A 20,856-nucleotide genomic window follows, 5' to 3' on the forward strand; every position below is an offset into this window, starting at 1 on the left:
AGGTTTAAAAAACACCAAAGTTCCGGAGCATGTCTTTAATGTTTTGTAAGTAAAAAATGTACCTTGCATTTTTCCTATCAATGTCAGTAATGTCTTTCCCCATCTTTTTTTTAACTAAGATTTGAAAACAAACTCCACTCCAAACTCCAAACAGTGACTATTAGGCAACCATTTCAAGATGTAATTTGACCTTTTTGGTTTAAAAGGAGTACTGGCTATAGAGTTCTGTTAGCCTGTAGCCTTTTGTGCTTTCTGTACTCTCTGGTCTCGTTCAGTTCCTGTGTAAAGGATCTCATTTTACCTCAGAGTTTGCAGCAGTGTTCTGTTCTTATGGCCCTAGATGCCTTTCAACCCTTCCCATTAAAGTCCAAGAGCTTAGGCCCGTGGGAAAAGCGCTGCTTTTGTTCTGTTTGGTGAAAGAAGAAGGCGTATTTCCTTTCTAGAGTTGGGCTCTAATCTAACAGAGATACTTCTTTTCAAAGATCTATAGGACTCATTAGAGACACCATTAATGGCTTGTTAGGGCAGACACACTGACGGGAGTAAGTAGCTAGAAGAGTGTGTGTATGTGTGTGCTGGGTTAAACTTCTATCAACTCTCAGGTTTGGAACAAAGTGCTGCAGGACAGCATGTCTCATTCCCCCTACTGTGTCAGAGTGCCACCTGCTGTTGGGCTTAACACACCTTTCCATGCTTGATCAGACTATGCACGTCTGCTACTCAGAGTCAGGCTAGCCACAGGACAGCAACTATCCAGGACTACTGTTACCCTGATGTAGCTGAATAAAGGGTCTATTTACTGCAGTGCACTATGAGAAGAGATGGTATTGATATTTCATTATGACTGTAATAAAGCGCAGCCCATATTGAGTTTTCATTCATAGAGCTGGTCTAGTTCAAATTAACATGTGGAGCGAGTCCTAATGACTCTGCAGAACTTTAAATGACTCTGGGTGAGTTTAAGTGTTTTAAAAAGCCTCGCTGGATCAACTGACCTGACTATTAAACACACTGCTCCTTGAGCAGAGAGAGAGAGAGACGGAGAGAGAGAGACAGAGAGAGCGACGGAGAGAGAGCGACGGAGAGAGAGAGACGGAGAGAGAGAGACGGAGAGAGAGAGACGGAGAGAGAGAGACGGAGAGAGAGCGAGATGGAGAAAGAAAAATAGAAAGAGCACTGATCTTTCCCCAGCATTTTACTGGCCTCCATCAAGGTTCATTAGTCAGCTACCTGGGTTCCACCCTAAATGCGTCTGAGATTCAGGTCCTGACCTCAGAGCTGTTATAGGCCGTGTTATCGAGGTCAACCGTGCAGAACTGGCCCAGGCATAGCAGATAGCAGGGCTGCTGAATGGTGAAAGGCTTGAAAAGAGGCCCTTTCAGCTGAACACAGGGTAACACTTTATTTGAATAGTCTACCTACAGAATATCAGTAACATTTCAAATCTAATTTATTTATAAAGCCCTTCTTACATCAGCTGATATCTCAAAGTGCTATACAGAAACCCAACCCAGCCCAGCAGGCAATGCAGGTGTAGGAGCACGGTGGCTAGGAAAAACTCCCTAGAAAGGCCAGAACCTAGGAAGAGGGTGCAACAGGTCACCACCTCAGGAGTAAATGTCAGTTGGCTTTTCATAGCTGATCATTCAGAGTATCTCTACCGCTCCTGCTGTCTCTAGAGAGTTGAAAACAGCAGGTCTGGGACAGGTAGCACGTCCGGTGAACAGGTCAGGGTTCCATAGCCGCAGGCAGAACAGTTGAAACTGGACTGGGGACAGCAAGGAGCCAGGTAGTCCTGAGGCATGGTCCTCGGGCTCAGGTAGAGAGAGAGGTAGAGAGAGAGGTAGAGAGAGAGGTAGAGAGAGAGGTAGAGAGAGAGGTAGAGAGAGGTAGAGAGAGAGGTCGAGAGAGAGAGGTCGAGAGAGAGAGGTCGAGAGAGAGGTCGAGAGAGAGGTAGAGAGAGAGGTCGAGAGAGAGGTCGAGAGAGAGAGAGGTCGAAAGAGAGAGAGGTCGAGAGAGAGAGAGGTCGAGAGAGGTCGAGAGAGAGAGCATAGCCCCCCCCCCCGATGCATAAATACTGGAGGCTGAGACATGAGGGGTCGAGAGACACTGTGGCCCCATCCGACGATACCCCCGGACAGGGCCAAACAGGCAGGATACAGCCCCCACACCACTAGAGGGATATCTTCAACCAGCAACTTACCATCCTGAGACAAGGCCGAGTATAGCCCACAGAGATCTCCGCCATGGCACAACCCAAGGGGGGGCGCCAACCCAGACAGGAAGATCACATCAGTGACTCAACCCACTCAAGTGATGCACCCCTCTTAGGGACGGCATGGAAGAGCACCAGTAAGCCAGTGACTCAGCCCCTGTAATAGGGTTAGAGGCAGAGAATCCCAGTGGAGAGAGGGGAACCGGCCAGGCAGAGACAGCAAGGGCGGTTCTTGCTCCAGTGCCTTTCCGTTCACCTTCACACTCCTGGGCCAGACTACACTCAATCATAGGACCTACTGAAGAGATGAGTCTTCAATAAAGACTTAAAGGTTGAGATCGAGTCTGCGTCTCTCACATGGGTAGGCATGTTTTATTCCATAAAACTGGAGCTCTATAGGAGAAAGCCCTGCCTCCAGCTGTTTGCTTAGAAATTCTAGGGACAGTTAGGAGGCCTGCGTCTTGTGACTGTAGCGTACGTGTAGGTATGTACGGCAGGACCAAATTGGAAAGATAGGTAGGAGGAAGCCCATGTAATGCTTTGTAGGTTAGCAGTAAAACCTTGAAATCAGCCCATTTCAGGTAACTACTAACCCTAACCCTAGCTCTAACCTTATCCTAACCCTAAACTTAGCCCTTACCCTACCCGTTATTTTAAACCTCGCCCTAACCTTAACTCTTACCCTTATTCTAAACCTAACCGTAGCCATAACCATAGCAAGCAGTTGCTTATCAACAGATAGTTTGTTGATATTATGACCATCTGTAGAGCATCTACCGATGGAAAATCCAGACTATCCAAATATGGTGTGACCGAACATGGCAGGAGACTAGGCTGGGCTTCCCTCTCCTCTTCACACTGACTGACCTGTCCTTGACATCCATTTTTGACACCAGCACAATAGGAGGTTTAGCCAAATGGATTAATGAGAGCAGAGAGGAGCGGCGACTCTGAGAGGCTTACCGGGAGAGACCAGGGGAGAGCCTGTGAGACTGGAGAGAGAGAGATGGACTGGCGAGAGGGGCGAATCTATCGCTGCACTGTTTGGACACAGTGAACTTTCAACACCATGGACAGCAGCAAAGTGTCAATGAGTTTTGTTTTTGAGTCAAAATAATATATAATGCAGTGTGTGCATCTGTGTGCAGTGTGTGTGCAGTGTGTGCAGTGTGTGCATCTGTGCGTGTTGTGAGAGGGAAGGAGGGAGAGATGAAAAGAGAGGAGAAGACAGTGTCTCTGCCGTATCTTCTCAGTGTGAATGCATGTTATACCGTCTGACGTCATGATTGACTGTTCTTTCAATGGTGGTCTGTACGGCAGCACCGCCTCTAGCTATTCTCTCCCATCTAACTGGCCTAAATAATGTCCATTCACTCTCTTTAATATTTGCAGCATAGTGGTTCTTCTTAAAGTGATGGCACCTCCATTAGAGTGAGTGATGATGAGGGTTGCTCAGAGAGCTAAAAGCAGGGACTTGTAGGCTATAATGGATGAGCCTTTCACTCGCGCCCGTTGCGCCCTCACTTCCTAAGCCTTTGTGTGTGTGTGTGTGTGTTCATGAGTTTGCACATAAGTGTGTGTGTCAGGTTCAGAGCTATTTGTGCTAGTTATTCATTTGTTTGTTTGTCAGTCAGCCCACCTAGCTATAGTATGCTCAGAACTACCTTCACCCTCTATGACGTCTTATTTAACTAACGTGAATGTGGTTTGTCTTTCCAGAAAGTGTCCCAGTACACCATCATCGTCCAGGCCACGGACATGGAGGGGAACCTGAACTTTGGCCTGTCCAACACGGCCACCGCCCTCATCTCTGTGACCGACATCAACGACAACCCTCCCGAGCTGACCGCCAGGACGGTGAGTCTCCTCTCCACTCCAGGACTGACCTCTACTGTAGGGCCACACATCTGTATTCATGACAGGATAACATGAGCTGATGGATATTCACCAGGGCAGTGCCCCAACTCTGTTGTAGATGCAGTCCATGTGTCTGATGCTATCTTAGAGAACACGATTTCATGGCTCTTTGACAGGAGGCTAGAGAGCTGGACAGAGGAGCGGGACAGAGACATGTGGAGAGATAAACAGCAGGCGAGGACAAATAGGAGGACCAAAAACACGGAGAAGAAAGGGGTCAGAGGGAAACAGGGAGCTACTTAAGTAAAGGGAGAGTGTGTCGGAGCGACATATGGAGGGACAGAAAAAGAGGGATGAGAGAGAAAGATCATAGGCATGCTGTTTGGTGATGGGAGCAGCCCCCCCTCCACTCTTTCTGCCAGCAGCCTCTCTGGTGACCATGGTTTGTCTGCAGGCATCTGGCCCCAGTCCCATACACATCCGCACTGGAGGCAGCCTGACTTCTTCTGGCCCACTTTAGTGCGTGTGGGCGTGCATCACGAGGGAGGAGTAGTCTCTCCCTTCATTGGTCTTTCCTTCTCTCTCTCTTTCTCCCTCCCTCTCTCCTTTTTCTGTATGTCCATCCATCTGCAGAGAGAGGAGTGTGTCCACGTCACACGCTGCCTCCTCTGATGTGTGATCCATCTCTTGGTGGCACGGCGGTATCATCACTGTGTGTGCCAGGCAGGCAGCTGTGTAGTTCCAGCCGGTTGCTCTGATAAGAGGCCCCAGCTGTCAGAGACTAACCCACTGAACAACGCCTCTCCTCAGACTGCTCTGTCCTGTCTCTGTCACTCCTCTCTCACAGGGGAACACTCAAACCTCCACACAGCCACACTCCTCTCTGCTCTACTCTATGTCTCTACTCTCTCCACTGTTCAGTCTCTGTATGCTGTTTGCTGGTGTATCAGACATGGTGTTGGGCAGTGGTGGGAAAAGTACCCAATTGTCATACTTGAGTTAAAGTAAAGATACCTTAATATAAAATGACTCAAGTGAAAGTCACCAGGGTAAAATACTACTTGAGTAAAAGTCTAAAGGTACAGTTGAAGTCGGAAGTTTACATACACCTTAGCCAAATACATTTAAATTCAGTTTTTCACAATTCCTGACATTTCATCCTTGTAAAAATTCCCTGTTTTAGGTTAGTTAGGATCACCACTTTATTTTAAGAATGTGAAATGTCAGAATAATAGTTGAGAGAATTATTTCTTTCAGCTTTTATTTCTTTCATCACATTCCCAGTGGGTCAGATGTTTATATACACTCAATTAGTATTTGGTAGCATTGCCTTTCAATTGTTTGACTTGGGTCAAACGTTTTGGGTAGTCTTCCACAAGCTTCCCACAATAAGTTGGGTGAATTTTGGTCCATTCCTCCTGACAGAGCTGGTGTAACTGAGTCAGGTTTGTAGGCCTCCTTGCTCGCACATGCTTTTTCAGTTCTGCCCATACATTTTCTATAGGATTGAGGTCGCGGCTTTGTGATGGCCACTCCAATACCTTGACTTTGTTGTCCTTAAGCCATTTTGCCACAACTTTGGAAGTATGCTTGGGGTCATTGTCCATTTGGAAGACCCATTTGCAACCAAGCTTTAACTTTCTGACTGATGTCTTGAGATGTTGCTTCAATATATCCACATAATTTTCCTGCCTCTTGATGCCATCTATTTTGTGAAGTGCACCAGTCCCTCCTGCAGCAAAGCACCCCCACAACATGATGCTGCCACCTTCGTGCTTCACGGTTGGGATGGTGTTCTTCGGCTTGCAAGCATCTCCCTTTTTCCACCAAACATAACGATAGTCACTATGGCCAAACAGTCCTATTTTTGTTTCATCAGACCAGAGGACATTTCTCCAAAAAGTACGATCTTTGTCCCTATGTGCAGTTGTTTTGGAGCAGTGGCTTCCTCCTTGCTGAGCGGCCTTTCAGGTTATGTCAATATAGGACTTGTTTTACTGTGGATATAGATACTTTTGCACCTGTTTCCTCCAGCATCTTCACAATGTCCTTTGCTGCTGTTGTAACAGTATAACTTTAGTACTTCCCCTCGCCCCGACCCGGGCGCGAACCAGGGACCTTCTGCACACATCAACAACTGACGCCCACGAAGCATCGTTACCCATCGCTCCACAAAAGCCGCGGCCCTTGCAGAGCAAGGGGAAACACTACTTCTAGGTTTCAGAGCAAGTGACGTAACTGATTGAAACGCTATTAGCGCGTACCCGCTAACTAGCTAGCCATTTCACATCCGTTACACTGTTCTGGGATTGATTTGCACTTTTCGCACCAAAGTATGTTTATCTCTAGGAGACAGAACGTGTCTCCTTCCTGGGCGGTATGACGGCTGCGTGGTCCCATGGTGTTTATACTTGCGTACTATTGTTTGTACTGATGAACGTGGTACCTTCAGGCGTTTGGAAATTGCTCCCAAGGATGAACCAGACTTGTGGAAGTCTACAATATTTTTTCTGAGGTCTTGGCTGATTTCTTTTGATCTTCCCATGATGTCAAGCAAAGAGGCACTGAGTTTGAAGGTAGGCCTTGAAATACATCCACAGGTACACCTCCAATTGACTCAAATTATGTCAATTAGCCTATCAGAAGCTGCTAAAGCCATGACATAATTTTCTGGAATTTTTCCAAGCTGTTTAAAGGTACAGTCAACTTAGTGTATGTAAACTTCTGACCCCCTGGACGTGTGACACAGTGAATTATAAGTGAAATAATCTGTCTGTAAACAATTGTTGTAAAAATGACTTGTGTCATGCACAAAGTAGATGTCCTAACAGACTTGTCAAAACTATAGTTTGTTAACAAGAAATTTGTGGAGTGGTTGAAAAAATTTGTTTTAATGACTCCAACCTAAGTGTATGTAAACTTCCGACTTCAACTGTATGTGGTTTTAAATGTAAAAGTATAAATCATTTATTATTTCAAGCAAACCAGACGGCACAATTTTACTTTTTTCTTTATTTACGGATAGCCAGGGGCACACTCCAACACTTAGACATAATTTACAAATGAAGCATTTGTGTTTAGTGAGTCAACCAGATCAGAGGCAGTAGGATGTTTTATTGATAAGTGTGTGAATTGGACCATTTTCCTGTCCTGCTAAGCATTCAAATGTAAGAGTTATTTTTAAGGGCATTTTTATTTCCACTTCTTGCTAACATTATTGCCCTTTTGTTGTTGTTGTTGTTATTATCAACCAAAACTATGCTTCTATTGGAAACAGTAAAAGAGTACTTTTGGTTGTCAGGGAAAATGTATGGAGTAAAAAGTACAATATTTTCTTCTGGAATTTTGTGAAGAAAAAGTAAAATTTGACAAAAATATAAATAGTACTTTAATGTATTTTTACTTAAATACTTTAAGGCACTGGTGTGGAGGGAGAGTGTTGAGTATCCTCACTGCCTCACTTAGTTTAGAACCATGTGGCATTGCAGGAGAGATAATGAATTATACCAGCTATAGAACAACCAGGATGACAGAAGGAGAAGAGAAAAGCTCTGGCAACATGGTTTGGAACACATGGTTTGGAACACATGGTTTGGAACACAAGAGTCAAACTACATGTTCCAACAGTAACAGATGGATGGGCCTCTGTTGTGGAGGGACAGTGGTTATGGTGGTGCAGAGGACAGGAGAGGGAGGAAGAGATGATGAATGTGGAAAGGAGAGGACATGTTAGTCATATTGAGGCAGCTGTCTTAGTATCTTACTGCTGTGTATTCGACACACACACACACACATACAGCTTTACCCGCAGGCGCACACATACACATTATCCTATAAGATTGCAGTATTATCCAGTTTCTCTGTTGCTTTGTTTGTCAATTCCTTTTCTTCTTTTGCCACACAGCAAACTCCACTCGGAGCAGTTCAGTAATTATTTGTGTATGACAGACGCAGGAAAGCATGTGCATCTCTCAACGGGAGATGGAGAGAAAACATAAGCACACTAATTAAGTAAAATTGCTTGCAGGGGTGTAAACCAAGCAGATATATTGCTTCTAATTTTCCAAAAATTAAAAAAGCCAAATGTTTTATTCATTTGAGAACATGGGCATGAATATGAGAGTGTGATGTTCGTCATTATGTGAAAAACAAAAAGACAATGGTACTTGCCACAACTCATTAGGCTGCATTCAGCGACTGTATAATCTCACTCTCCTAGGGTTATGGTAATGAGATCTAATCAAGTGCATCACACTCAAACTAAACTCTATACTCCTGCCGACGTTTTCAATTCACATCCACATTGATCGGTGTTTGGAGCAGTAGTCTGTAGTTTCATATGTTCAAATATCAGCCAGCTGGATTCCAGTAGGCCTTAATAGCATGCTATTCCTGGTCTACCTGAAGAGCGTCTGTGTGTAGCAGACTAGTTGTCTCTCATACATTGTAGAGTTTTGCTGAGGCTTATTACTGAAGAACAGTCAGGGGCATACAGATGTAGGATCTTAATTTGACCTACGTATATTGTCACAGCAAAATACTCCTGTAGCAACAGGATTTGAACGTTTAGTCCATAATGTTTCTTGGTCGGTGGTTAGGCTATTAGTTGGCCAAAAGTAGGCTACATGAAAAGTGCCATACAGTTAATATAACCATGTTTTAGTGTGGGTTTTCAGTGAATTTATGTCAATCGCAAAGGTCATCTGCATTTCCTGCGGTGCAGGAAAATTCTCAGCAACAATTTAGTGATCAAATTAAGATGCTATATCTGTTGGCACAGCAGACTTCATTAGCTGTAAGTGATAGTAGATGTGCCACTGCATGTGGCACTAGTGTGACATGTAAAAGGCTGAAATGATGTGGGTTGCCAATGCCTAGGGCTCCATCACCATCACAAAGAGGATATAATAACACCCTTAAAACTGATTTAACTGTTCACCCTTCTACTCAGAGAGAAACATTGTGAGTTATTTTTAAGGGCATTTTTATTTCCACTTCTTGCTAACATTATTGCCCTTTTGTTGTTGTTGTTGTTTTCAACCAAGACTATGCTTCTATTGAGAACAGTAAAATATCCCATAGAGCCATGTTGAGTTGTGTAGCTGATTCTCTTTCCCTCTCGCTCGTCGTGAGAGAGGGAAAACAGAATGCAGGGCTATCTAAAACGCTGCATCATCACAAGGCTCAATTCTTATATTATTCCGTTAGTCTCAATATAATCTCCAATTCGGTGGTTAGTAGCAGTTCAGTGGAATGAATTCACAGTAAGGATCTGGATCTGAGTCCTCTTGACTTTCAAAGTCAAACGTTGATGCATTAATGAAATTGGAGTTGACCATATTCTGAATTGAACCTGTCATTTTTCAATCAGAACCCATTGATGGGCACTCCAGCTCCCTAACCAGTAACCAGCGTAGGCTCCCATCAGGCTCTCTTGTTGCTTATCAGACGGAATACCTGTTACTTTCAAGGGTGGGGACATCTTCCCAGAGCCCATTATCCAGTTAGAACCGTTCCATAAGGTTTTTAAAAAACCTCATTCTGCCTCTCTCCCTCAACGTTGCCATACAAGCTTGGAAGTTTTTTTTTCCTGTCTGTGTTGAAGCTCGGAGTGAAAATAAAATAGAGGAGCCGACACACCACAGAGAATGTGCATATTTAATTTGTTCTGTGCTTATCGGCGTGGCGATGCTGCAGGGGACAGGGGCTGGGGAGGAGAAGGAGGAGGAGGAGAGGGGGGTTTGGATACAGCCCCAGCACCATGATGAAGCCATTAGAGTGAACAGCAGCTGGCAGACACACACCATAAACCGGTTAACGCATCACAAGAGGAAGCAGGGATTACTGTCTGACAATAAAAGCTGTGGTGTGTGTGTATTGTGTGTGTGTGTGTGTGTATTGTGTGTGTGTGTGTGTGTGTCTCTTGAATATGAAAGAGACCGCTGCAGAATGTGTTCACTTTGTTTAGACTAAATTCCTGTACAGTAGGTTTTTGTGTATGCCGCTTTTGCTCTGACTATACCTCTGAGTTTTCTGTATCATTGAGTGGGACTGAATAGTTTTAGATTGGAATATAATGAAGATCATTACCCAAAGATGGTTCGTGCCATCCATTTAATTACAGTACTTATTTAATTTCTTAATTGGTAAATGTGCAGCATTAGATGTAAATGGATAAACACTTCATTGAACAAATCCATTGGTTTGTATAAAGACTTCCACACATTGACATTCAGCAGTATAAGGAAAGGCATTACTATTATAAAAACGGTTTCTCTATTATCTAAAGTCATAGAAATATCTCACCTTCTCTCACTCCCTCCGTCCCTCCCTCCTTCTCTCTCTCCTTCCTGCCTTCCTTCCCTCCCTCCCGCTCTCTCTAGTTTTCGGGGGAGGTCCCAGAGAACAGGGTGAATGTGGTGGTGGCCAATCTGACAGTGATTGACAGGGATCAGCCTCACAGCCCCAACTGGGCTGCCCAGTACCGCATCGCCAGCGGAGACCCCCAGGGTCACTTCCTCATCCGCACCAACCCTGTCAACAATGACGGCATGGTCACTGTGGTCAAGGTAGGGGACTACTTTACTGTTTAAATAAACAACTCCAAGTGCTAAATTATGATTAACTTTTGTTCCATATTGATATGGGTGCATTTGAGTTGTTTCATTTCTCTTTCCTTTCTCTTTCATCTTTCTCTCTCTCTGTCTCTCTCTCTCTCCCTCTTTCTCCCTCCCTATCTCTCTCCCTCCCTCCCTATATATCTTCCTCCCCGCCCCTCTCTCCCTGCAGCCAGTGGACTATGAGCAGAACAGGGCCTTCATGCTCACGGTGATAGTCTCTAACAAGGCCCCTCTGGCCAGTGGGATCCAGTCTTCTCTCCAGTCTTCAGCGGGGGTCACCATCTCCGTACAGGATGTCAACGAACCCCCTGTCTTCCCTTCCAACCCCAAGTCCATCCGTTTCGAGGAGGGTGTCCCTGCAGGCACCACACTCACCGTGTTTGCTGCCCAAGACCCTGACCTCTTCATCCATCAGACTGTCCGGTATGTTAGGAACTACAGACTGTTAGGAACTACAGGCTTCATTTCAGATAGACGCTGATTGTATTTTGCATGGATTTGCGCCGTCATAAGGCTGAACTGCCTTCTGTGACATTCTTAACTGACCTGCTCCCAAAACCAAAGTCCATTAATTTCCCTGTTGCCTAGCGACGAAGGAGGAAAGGTTACATCGTAATAAGCTGGACTGTGTGTCCAGCTACTCTTTCCCTCTCTCCCCCTCTCCCACATACTCACTGGGTCAAAGGTCATTGAGCCACTCCATCCCCAGATTCAGCACCAATCAATTCCACTCTCAATTCAGTCGGACACCCGTTAAAGAATCGATGCAGTGCAGGCAAACAAATAAACTCTAAAAACAGAAGTTCTTCTCATAAATGGATTCACTCAAACTTACTCTTTCACTGTTGTTTTGTCTTCTGAGAGCCACAGAACTGCTCTTTCTCTCTCGCTAGCCTCTCTCTCACTCCTTTCACTCTCTCTGTCTCTTTTTTCTCCTTCATTGATGGGAATTCAGCCCTTTCGTCTTCTCCAGAGATGTCATGGCGGCCGACAGGCAGCTCATGTTTGGACAGCCTGATCACCACTGGCTGATTCACTTTAGTGACCTTGCCGACAGATGACGTGAGGAGCTGCAGTGTGTGTGTACCAGAAGACTGCTCTTCCTTCCCTGTCATTCCTCCCCCCTGCTTTCTCATGTGGAGGGGGAAGAAGAGCGGTGGAGAGGAGAGAGGAGAAGAAAGGGGGTAGACAGGGTCTGATTTGCCAGCTGGTTTTACTGTCAGACTTGGGGGAAGTGGTAGCGTGCATGGGTGGATCGTAGAACTGCACCACAAGCTGTGTGCCCTTCTCCATGTGCCAGCCTTTGCCAGCTGGGTGTCAGAGAGAGGCGTGAGTGCCCCCGGGCTGCCACCGTGGCATGGAGAGAGATGACAGAGCCTCTCACAACAACTAGAGACCTCTGTTTCACCTGCCAAGGGACATCAAATCCAAACTGACACCCAAGTCTGTTGGCGTGACGTTCTGACTCTCATTTTCTTGTTATTTTGTCTTCTAATCGGTTGATTTCCCCACGACGAAACGCCACATCGATACCTCAATATATTTCTCAGTCTTTACCTCCCTCCGTCCCTTGGAGTCTAAATGTGGCAGAGTGTTTCATTAAGGGGAGATAGATTTAGCTGCTTAGCTGCCATTATCTCCCACACATCTCATTGGCACTCGCTAACTTGTGTCATCCTCCAGCGTGTTCTCTAATTAGACCTATTCTCATCATCATCAGCAGCAGCATCAAACCTCCTCCCACCAGGCATCTGATCTCGCTATACCTCTGTCACTCTCTCGCTCGCTCTCGCTCTCTCTCTATATATATATGTATATACATATATACTGTATATCCATCTCTCCACACAGTGACAAACACATTTTAACTGAGTAATCACGTTGATTTACATTGTTTTATTGAGAAGAATATACACCAAAACTTAGGAACACCTTAAGTTGCATTCGCGTGTCAGTGTTGCCTGCATGAAGGTTAGGTCCTTTACCTGTAATTAACCTCTCCACTCTCCACTTAAATACTAATTTGTTTCCTTTCTGCAAATTGCATTTCATTTGGATCAGTTTACTCTTGTCAACTGTTTACATGACAAAACCAAGCTGCAAGAATACCATACTGTTTCTTGTTGCAGGGGAGATGGTTGCAAAGGTGACCCTATCTGGAAGTTAAGATTAAATACAGGGTATTAAGGCGTTATTACCAATGTTCCCTCTAATCTGTGTGCATGTGGGGGTGTGCTGTAGCCCCAGGACTGCCTTGCAGCTCCCCGGGACTGCCGCGCAGAGCGCAGAACAACTATCAGCCCATGGAGAGAAGCACGACATTGAACTTTCTAGATTTTCCCCTGTTAGTTAACAACACTGTCAATGTTTCCCTTTACTGTGGCAATTGTGATCGAATTAACGCAATATTAGCCACTTTCAATGCAACATACAGTACCGTAACAAAACAAACTATGCAAGAGATTTTGTTGTAGGCAGAACACATTGGAGTAGGATTCTATTATGCATGACTCAGCCCATACTCTTCACAGACCGGTGCGGCATAACCAATCAGAGCTGCAGTAGGCTTATATGCAAATAGCCATTGCCATATATGGATCTGTGCCATTTACTTTGAATTGCACTGTGTTTACAGCTGTGGTCGTGAGTAGATGCGCTTGTTTTGAGATCAAAGCGACAGCTGCATGTAGCCACGTGTGCACATTTTGTTAATATCCTTTGCTAGTTAGTGAGTTATTAGCCCAGTTATAGATCATTTGTAGTTAGCTATTGGGGAGTGGTTGCTTCCTACAAGTATACAAAACATACATTTCTAGACATCTTTAAAAAAGCCAGTCAGGTAAAGAGCTTTTTTTGTCTTAAAGGGGCAGTGTTGTATTTTGAGACAGGCTTGAATAAGTTAAGTAGCCAATAGGCAGAGGGTAGCATAATTTGTCTGATTTTCTGTAATAATGGTATGAGAATAATAAAGCATTTTATTTTGTAATGTGGTTTCTTGCATCAAACAACACAAAAATATGTTCAGTCACCTCCTTGTTTGAAGAACAAGTGGATAAACAGGTTAATGTCAAGCCCTGCATGTTTTTTTCAAAAGTCTCATGGAATGTTGGCGTACATTGAACACCAAACATTGGCTGTTACTGCAGGCTGAATGATAGAACAGCTATTTCCATGTTAACATTTTATAGGGTGCATTTTTGGTAGGCCTGCATTGTGATCAAATAGTCACAGTAGTTTACTTGGCCACTGTTCAAACTGTAAGTTAAAGCGGGTACAGCCTCAGTGTTCACAGTAAACTCGTGCTGGAAGTTGCACAGAATTTTCACAACATTCAAGTTTGCTCTCAGCAGACCTGAAATTTGCTTAGTGCTGAAATAATTAGATGTAACATTGGTTATCACTATGATATATGTTGTAACAGTTCTACTGTGTGTCTCCAGGTACTCGAAGCTGTCTGACCCAGCTAACTGGCTGAGGATCAACAGGACCAACGGTCAGATCACCACCATGGCCGTGCTGGACAGGGAGTCCATGTACGTCAGGAACAACATCTATGAGGCCACCTTCCTGGCTGCCGACAATGGTAAGTCTGGTAAGTGAGTGAGTGAGTGAGTGAGTGAGTGAGTGAGTGAGTGAGTGAGTGTGTGTGTGTGTGTGTGTTGCCTGCTCAATGCATCCCTTGTGTACTGTGGAGAGAAGTGAAATATCTGTCTAAATGTGCCAAAGGTGTGTGCTCTCAAAGCTGCTGTAGCGATCGGTGAAGTACTCTAAAACCAATCGACCCAAACCATTACAAATAGAGGTGTGTGTGCTCTCTCTGTTTGAGAGGGAGGGCCCAGGTGGTGTTGTACCTCAGAGATATGAAGGATTGGATTGCGGGAATGAGGTGGGTTGCTCTCGAGCATGCAGAGTTTCGGCCAACAAGCTGTTGACGGCCTATTGATTTCAAACACCAGTCGACACTGGGATATATTCCACTTTGATTGAGTTTTGCTTTTATTTATTCTGCTCCACCAAGGAGGGAGCTCAACAAAGCGCCAAGCCAATCATTACAGACAAGCAGTCGATTGGGGTGCTCTGCTGTGCTGAGGCAGTAGAGCTTCACATACTGGAGCTGTAACTCGTGCATTGTGTTACTCTCTAATAGGAGAAACAGTTGGATCTGTTGGCTGAACTCCATTCATGCAGACAGTGCAGCATCCGTTACTTAGCAGAAAATACTCCATTGTAATCAGTCAGCTATACAAGACTGTTAGTCTGTTGGTCACGGACTGTAGGTTAGGGTGCGTTGTTATAGTGTCAGAGTCTGACTGTACATTAGGATGTGTTTGTTGTCATAGTATATCGTAGGTTTTAGGTATGTTTCTCCTCATTTTAACAACAGCCTCTGTGTGCTGTGTGAGGGAGATATGTGGTGCTTTCCAGTAAAGTCATTTCATAACTGTGTCCTTTGAGAGTGCTGAGCTCTAGACTCACACAGAGTGGAATATTTATGTGCCGTTTCATTTGTTATGGCTGTCATCACTGGGAGCATTCACAACAAATGTATGCTGTATTCTTCCATCACTCTCAAACCCTCCCTCAATATTCTCTCAGCTCCTTCATTTCCCATCCCTCTGTCCCTTTGCTGTATTCCATTTTTATTATATTTCCTCCCTTCAGATGAAAGTGTTTTTAGGTACTGTATACGCATGAAGTTACCCTCTTCCTCGGATTGATTACATTTGTCTCTCCCTTCTCCCCTCTCTATTTCTCTCCTCCCACCTCACCCACCCCTCCCCTATCTGTCTCTCTTTCTCTCTCCTCTGCCACCCCCTTCACCCTCTCTCAGGCTCTCCCCCAGCCAGTGGGACAGGTACTCTACAGATACATCTGATAGATGTGAATGACAACGCTCCAGTGCTGTTGCCCAAGGAGGCCCAGGTGTGTGAACGGGCCAGCCCCCGCTCCAGGGTCAACATCACAGCCTCCGACGCCGACGCTGACCCTCACGTGGGGCCTTTTGTGTTCGAGCTGCCCTCCTACCCTCCTAGCGTCCGACGCAACTGGACCGCCTCCCGCATAAGCGGTAAGACACGGCTAGCCTGGGTCACTATTAAGAGATCTCCACCAGAGGTGTAATGTGTCAGAGTTCAAATACTGAAGCCCCTTCTCCACACAGTCCCAGTATAATGCTTTCTGTTGTTTTATATTGTCTAATGTGTGTGTGTGTGTGCGGATGCTCGCTCCCTGTGTGTTTGCTGCTGTGTGACAGATGACAATGGTGTGGTCTCAGGCTGATGGACTGTGGTATAATGGAGGTCTTACAGTAAATGACACTATTCTCCCAGAATGGCTCTGTCTCATGTTGACGTATGAGCTGTGTGCTTTGTGACAGATCACATCCATTCATTTCTCTGCACTGATAGACAAGATGCCACCCCTACAGATTAATCTATGACACTATTTATTTTAACAATCCGATACTACTGAGGGCTATGTTTTCCAGTATGCGACCGTGAGGTCTAGGTGATCCGTTTGGTCTAGGTGAGGTCTAGGTGATCCGTTTGGCATTCCCTTTCTTTACACAAAATATGCCTCTTAAATAGAAAATAACTCGACTCTGAAGTCAAGAAATAACTGCATGTTATGGTAAATACTAGATCAAGAAATGGAGACAAACAAACACAGTGAAAAAACGTGACCGTGGACCAAGTAGCTGACGACTCGACTTAAGTGAGCTTAGAGACACTACTAACAGAAATTCGCACCGGCAATGGCAAACTGTCCAAGAAGATGAAGAAAATATCAGATGATGTCAAAAACTCTAAGCTGATATGACTTAACTGGCCAACGTGTGGCGAAGGCCGAAACCGGGTTAGCCCTGGAGAAAATCATAATTATGGGGCTTAATGAACAGGACGGAGGACTTCAGACGCCGTTCAAGTCTTTGTTTCGTATATTTCCCCGAAAGTCGTGCAACAACCGAAATGGAAGAATTCCTGGAAAAGGTAATACCACAACTACTGGGCCAGGAGAACTTCACACGGGCTCCCACAATTGAACGAGCACATCGAACAGGCGGCCCGAGAGAGGACACGAGCAGCAAACCAAGGGGCATCATCACAAAGTTCCTTAACTATAGGGTCAAAGATAAAGCTGTACGGCTGACCATCCAAGCCAAAAGTAGTAGTCGGACCTTTATCAACGCCGACATGAGCAGACACCTCTACATGAAACGCGGAGAATTTGACCCTATAAAGAAAAGCTATGGGAAAACCGATGACCCCGCACAACTACGGGTAAAACGGAAGGAACGAGACATCACACTGAAATCAGCAAAAGAAGCTACCTGATTCCTGGATAACCTGGACAAGGAGAACAGTGGAAATGGCAATGAATGAAATGTATGGACTACAGGACAGCCTTTACAACAGACGATGTATGACAGATGGGGCACTGGACTATTGAACTTTTGGTGCTACTGAAATGAGGTGAACGATGGACTTTTACACCCCACCACATCAAAGACACAAAAGAGAACAGTATGTGTTGTTAAGGCCTTCACTCACATGCCTATTGGAAAGAAAAGCACAGCACCGCTCAGGCCATCTGTCTAAATGAATAACACTTTTATGACAATTGACTACGCAGCATGAATGGCAAACCATTAATTGGTAGGCTGTAGCCATGAACTATTTGTTTAAAAAAGGAACTGACAAGGGAACAAGGTAACATGATGATTGCTATGATCTGGACACTTATTTTTCGTCCCCAGCCGATAGGCTGAGTGGGTGGGAAGAAATTAAATGTCCCGTATGTGGAAAAAAGACTGGGAGAGATTAAATATCATATAGCCGAAGACACTGAAATTGTAAGCGCACAATACTTTTATTTCCGTTGCTCTCTCCCTTCCTTTTTTTTTAACACGTTTAATTTACTTTTGCCCGAATTTAGGCATCATAACGGGGAAGTTGATATGCAAATTTGGAAAATGTCTTATCAATGTGGGCAACATGATACCATCACGTGTCGATTATCCTTTTCTTTTTTCTTTTCCCATAGAAAGTGCAATGAATAATGTTAATGAATTGGTTGAATGAATGTTGAAGAAACATGGACAATTGCTGAGATTATAAAAGAGAGTGACAAACAAGCAGGCTATGTGCACCAAGCCCACAATTATGCACCTTTCAATCATTATTTCCAGCTCTTTGTTGGACAATTATATCGAAATGAATTCATTAACTGGAATGTACAAGAAATGTAGCTAGGCCAACTGAACATGTAGCTGATAAACTCTGAAAAAACAAGTGAATAATTGGCACTCGCTTTGCCTCTACCAGTGCCCAGAGCTCTGTGCCCCGGTGGGTCAAGACAAGTGAGCCCCACATGTGGTTCTGTGCAGTACAACGGAACTGCAGGCTACTCCAGTGGTTATAGGCCTGCATTTATTTAATTGGAGTTTAACACATTTTTCTATTTAATATACTATAATGATGCCTAATGCCTAAATAATCAAATTAATTTTATTCTCAATTAACAGAGTGCTTTTTATGTTGTTTTTCTCTTGTTATTGAGAGATACAGAGATAAGAAAGATATCTTTTTTTCTTGATCAATATTTTTGGGTAAACGTGGCTTACCTTGGCATCCATGAATACATGCCACTGTATTGTCAATTGTCAATGACTCCAGCCACCCAAGTCATAGACTTCTCACACGGCAAGAGGTACCAGAGCGCCAAGTCTAAGTCCAAAAGGCTCCTTAACAGCTTCTACCCCCAAGCCATAAGACTGCTGAACAATTAATCAAATGGCCACCCGGACTATTTGCATTGACCCCCCCCCCCCCACCTCTTGTTTTTACACTGCCGCTACTCACTGTTTATTATCAATGCATTGTCACTTTACCTCTATCTACATGTACATATTACCTCAAGTACCTCAACTAACTTGTACCCCCACACATTGACTCTGTACCGGTACCCCCTGTATATAGTCTCGTTAATGTTCTTTTATTGTGTTACTTTTTTTACTTCAGTTTAACTCTTATTTTCTTAAAACAGCGTTGTTGGTTAAGGGCTTGTAAGAAAGCATTTCACGGTAAGGTCTACACTTGTTGTATTTGACGCATGTGACAAATAAAATTTGGTTTGATGTGATTTGATATATTTTCTTTGTAATGCATAGAGACATAGTCACTGACCAATAACCTGCATTAAAGGAAATGGCCACTACGGCGGCACCAATAAGGTCGCTCTCTCACCTGAGCAACAGTACAGGACAGATTCATGTGGGAAGCATCAAAGGGGAAAGGGGAGGAGGGGAAAAAGCATCATGCGGGATTTATTGTAAAAATATATATAAAAAAATAATGATGTCTTGTGAATACATGCCCATTAAGAAGCTTGAGGATTGTTTAACAATATTATCATTGTAGCTGTTTATGTATCAACACCTTACATAATGTATGGAATCACTATGAGACCAAAAATATGTAAAGACCCATCTCAATATCACGTGTTGTGGATGATACTTAACATGTGTGACATGGAATGTCAATGTAATTGTGCAGCCAGCCAAAATAATTAAGTTATTTTCATATTTGAAGAAGAATAACGCCAACATCTGTTTTTTACAAGAAACTCACCTATCAGCAAAAGGAAGTGAAAGGTTTGTGCGAGCTTGGGATGGGTTGGCATTCTCCTCCACCTCCTTCGCAAGATCCAGAGGGGTATCAATTCTCATTGCTAAAAAAGTCCCATTTAACTCTACAGAAATGATTACAGACCAGATGGATGTTTTATAATGGTAAAAGGAAATTCACTTTACTGAATTGTTATTGCCCACATGAAGACGACCCAAAGTTCATTAATGACCTTATACTAAAACTATTTAAATGTAAATCAACTAAACTATATCCTCTTTCTAACATGTGTAAGGTATTAAACCACAGCATCAAAGAGATGGGTCTATGTGAACTGTGGAGATATAAACATCCAACTGAAAGAGAATACTCCTATTACTCTCACGTCCACAACTCATATTCAAGAATTGACTTTTTTTATAGTTAACTTTACTTTAATTGCGTGTGTTTCTGGATGTAAATACCTTCCTAGAATAATTACGGTTAATATACCTAAAATACCTTCCTATTAATAATTACGTTAAAGCTCAAACCTCCTATGCCAATAGCAAAAACATGGCAATTCAACACAATGTTACTTGGAGATAAGAAGTTTACCTCATAGCTCAACACACAGATATACTTGTTTTTGGAAATACATTTAAATAATGAAGTATGCCCAACTGTTGTCTGGGAAGCTCTTTGAGCATATACGAGAGGTTGTATCATGTCTTACTCTTCACATAAGAAAAATAATTAGAAATTCGAGAACAGAAACATTTTAACACAAAATTTTAACACCATTCAACAGTTGAACACTTTGAAGCTCGAATGTAACACAATAAACACCAGATCTGCAGAGATTGCTGCCATGAAATCCAAGCAACAATATGTTGAGCAAGATGAAAGTGCAGGGAAAATACTTGTTGGTAAATTAAGTAAGAGGAAGAGATACATACAGTATTAAAACAAAGTTCACCTTACAGTGAAATGCTTACTTACAGGCTTTAACCAATAGTGCAAAAAAGTTATTAGGTGAACAATAGTAGAGAAATAAAACAGTAAAAAGACAGGCTATATACAGTAGTGAGGCTATAAAAGTAGCGAGGCTACATACAGACACCGGTTAGTAAGGCTGATTGAGGTAGTATGTACATGTAGATATGGTTAAAGTAACTATGCATATATGATGAACAGAGAGTAGCAGTAGTGTAAAAGAGGGGTTGGCGGGTGGTGGGTGGCGGGACACAATGCAGATAGCCCGGTTAGCCGATGTGTGGGAGCACTGGTTGGTCGGCCCAATTGAGGTAGTATGTACATGAATGTATAGTTAAAGTAACTATGCATATATGATAAACAGAGAGTAGCAGCAGCGTGAAAAGAGGGGTCGGGGGGGCACACAATGTAAATAGTCCGGGTAGCCATTTGATTACCTGTTCAGGAGTCTTATGGCTTGGGGGTAAAAAACTTTTTGTCCTAGACTTGGCACTCCGATACCGCTTGCCATGCGGTAGTAGAGAGAACAGTCTATGACTGGGGTGGCTGGGGTCTTTGACAA

At 43.9% G+C, this 20,856-nt stretch overlaps 1 protein-coding gene across 1 annotated transcript in view; it reads left to right on the forward strand.

Annotated features, from left to right (window-relative positions):
* Positions 1–20,856, forward strand: part of LOC120065699 (cadherin-4-like) — a 66,433-nt gene that overhangs the window by 41,940 nt on the left and 3,637 nt on the right. Inside the window, exons 5-9 of the mRNA XM_039016775.1 lie at positions 3,935–4,072; positions 10,456–10,641; positions 10,862–11,115; positions 14,133–14,275; positions 15,524–15,760. Of these exons, the coding sequence (XP_038872703.1) occupies positions 3,935–4,072; positions 10,456–10,641; positions 10,862–11,115; positions 14,133–14,275; positions 15,524–15,760 (958 nt within the window). The remainder of the gene's footprint in view (positions 1–3,934; positions 4,073–10,455; positions 10,642–10,861; positions 11,116–14,132; positions 14,276–15,523; positions 15,761–20,856) is intronic.

Source organism: Salvelinus namaycush, chromosome 20 (assembly GCF_016432855.1).
Source record: "Salvelinus namaycush isolate Seneca chromosome 20, SaNama_1.0, whole genome shotgun sequence".
Taxonomy (NCBI): Eukaryota; Metazoa; Chordata; class Actinopteri; order Salmoniformes; family Salmonidae; genus Salvelinus; species Salvelinus namaycush.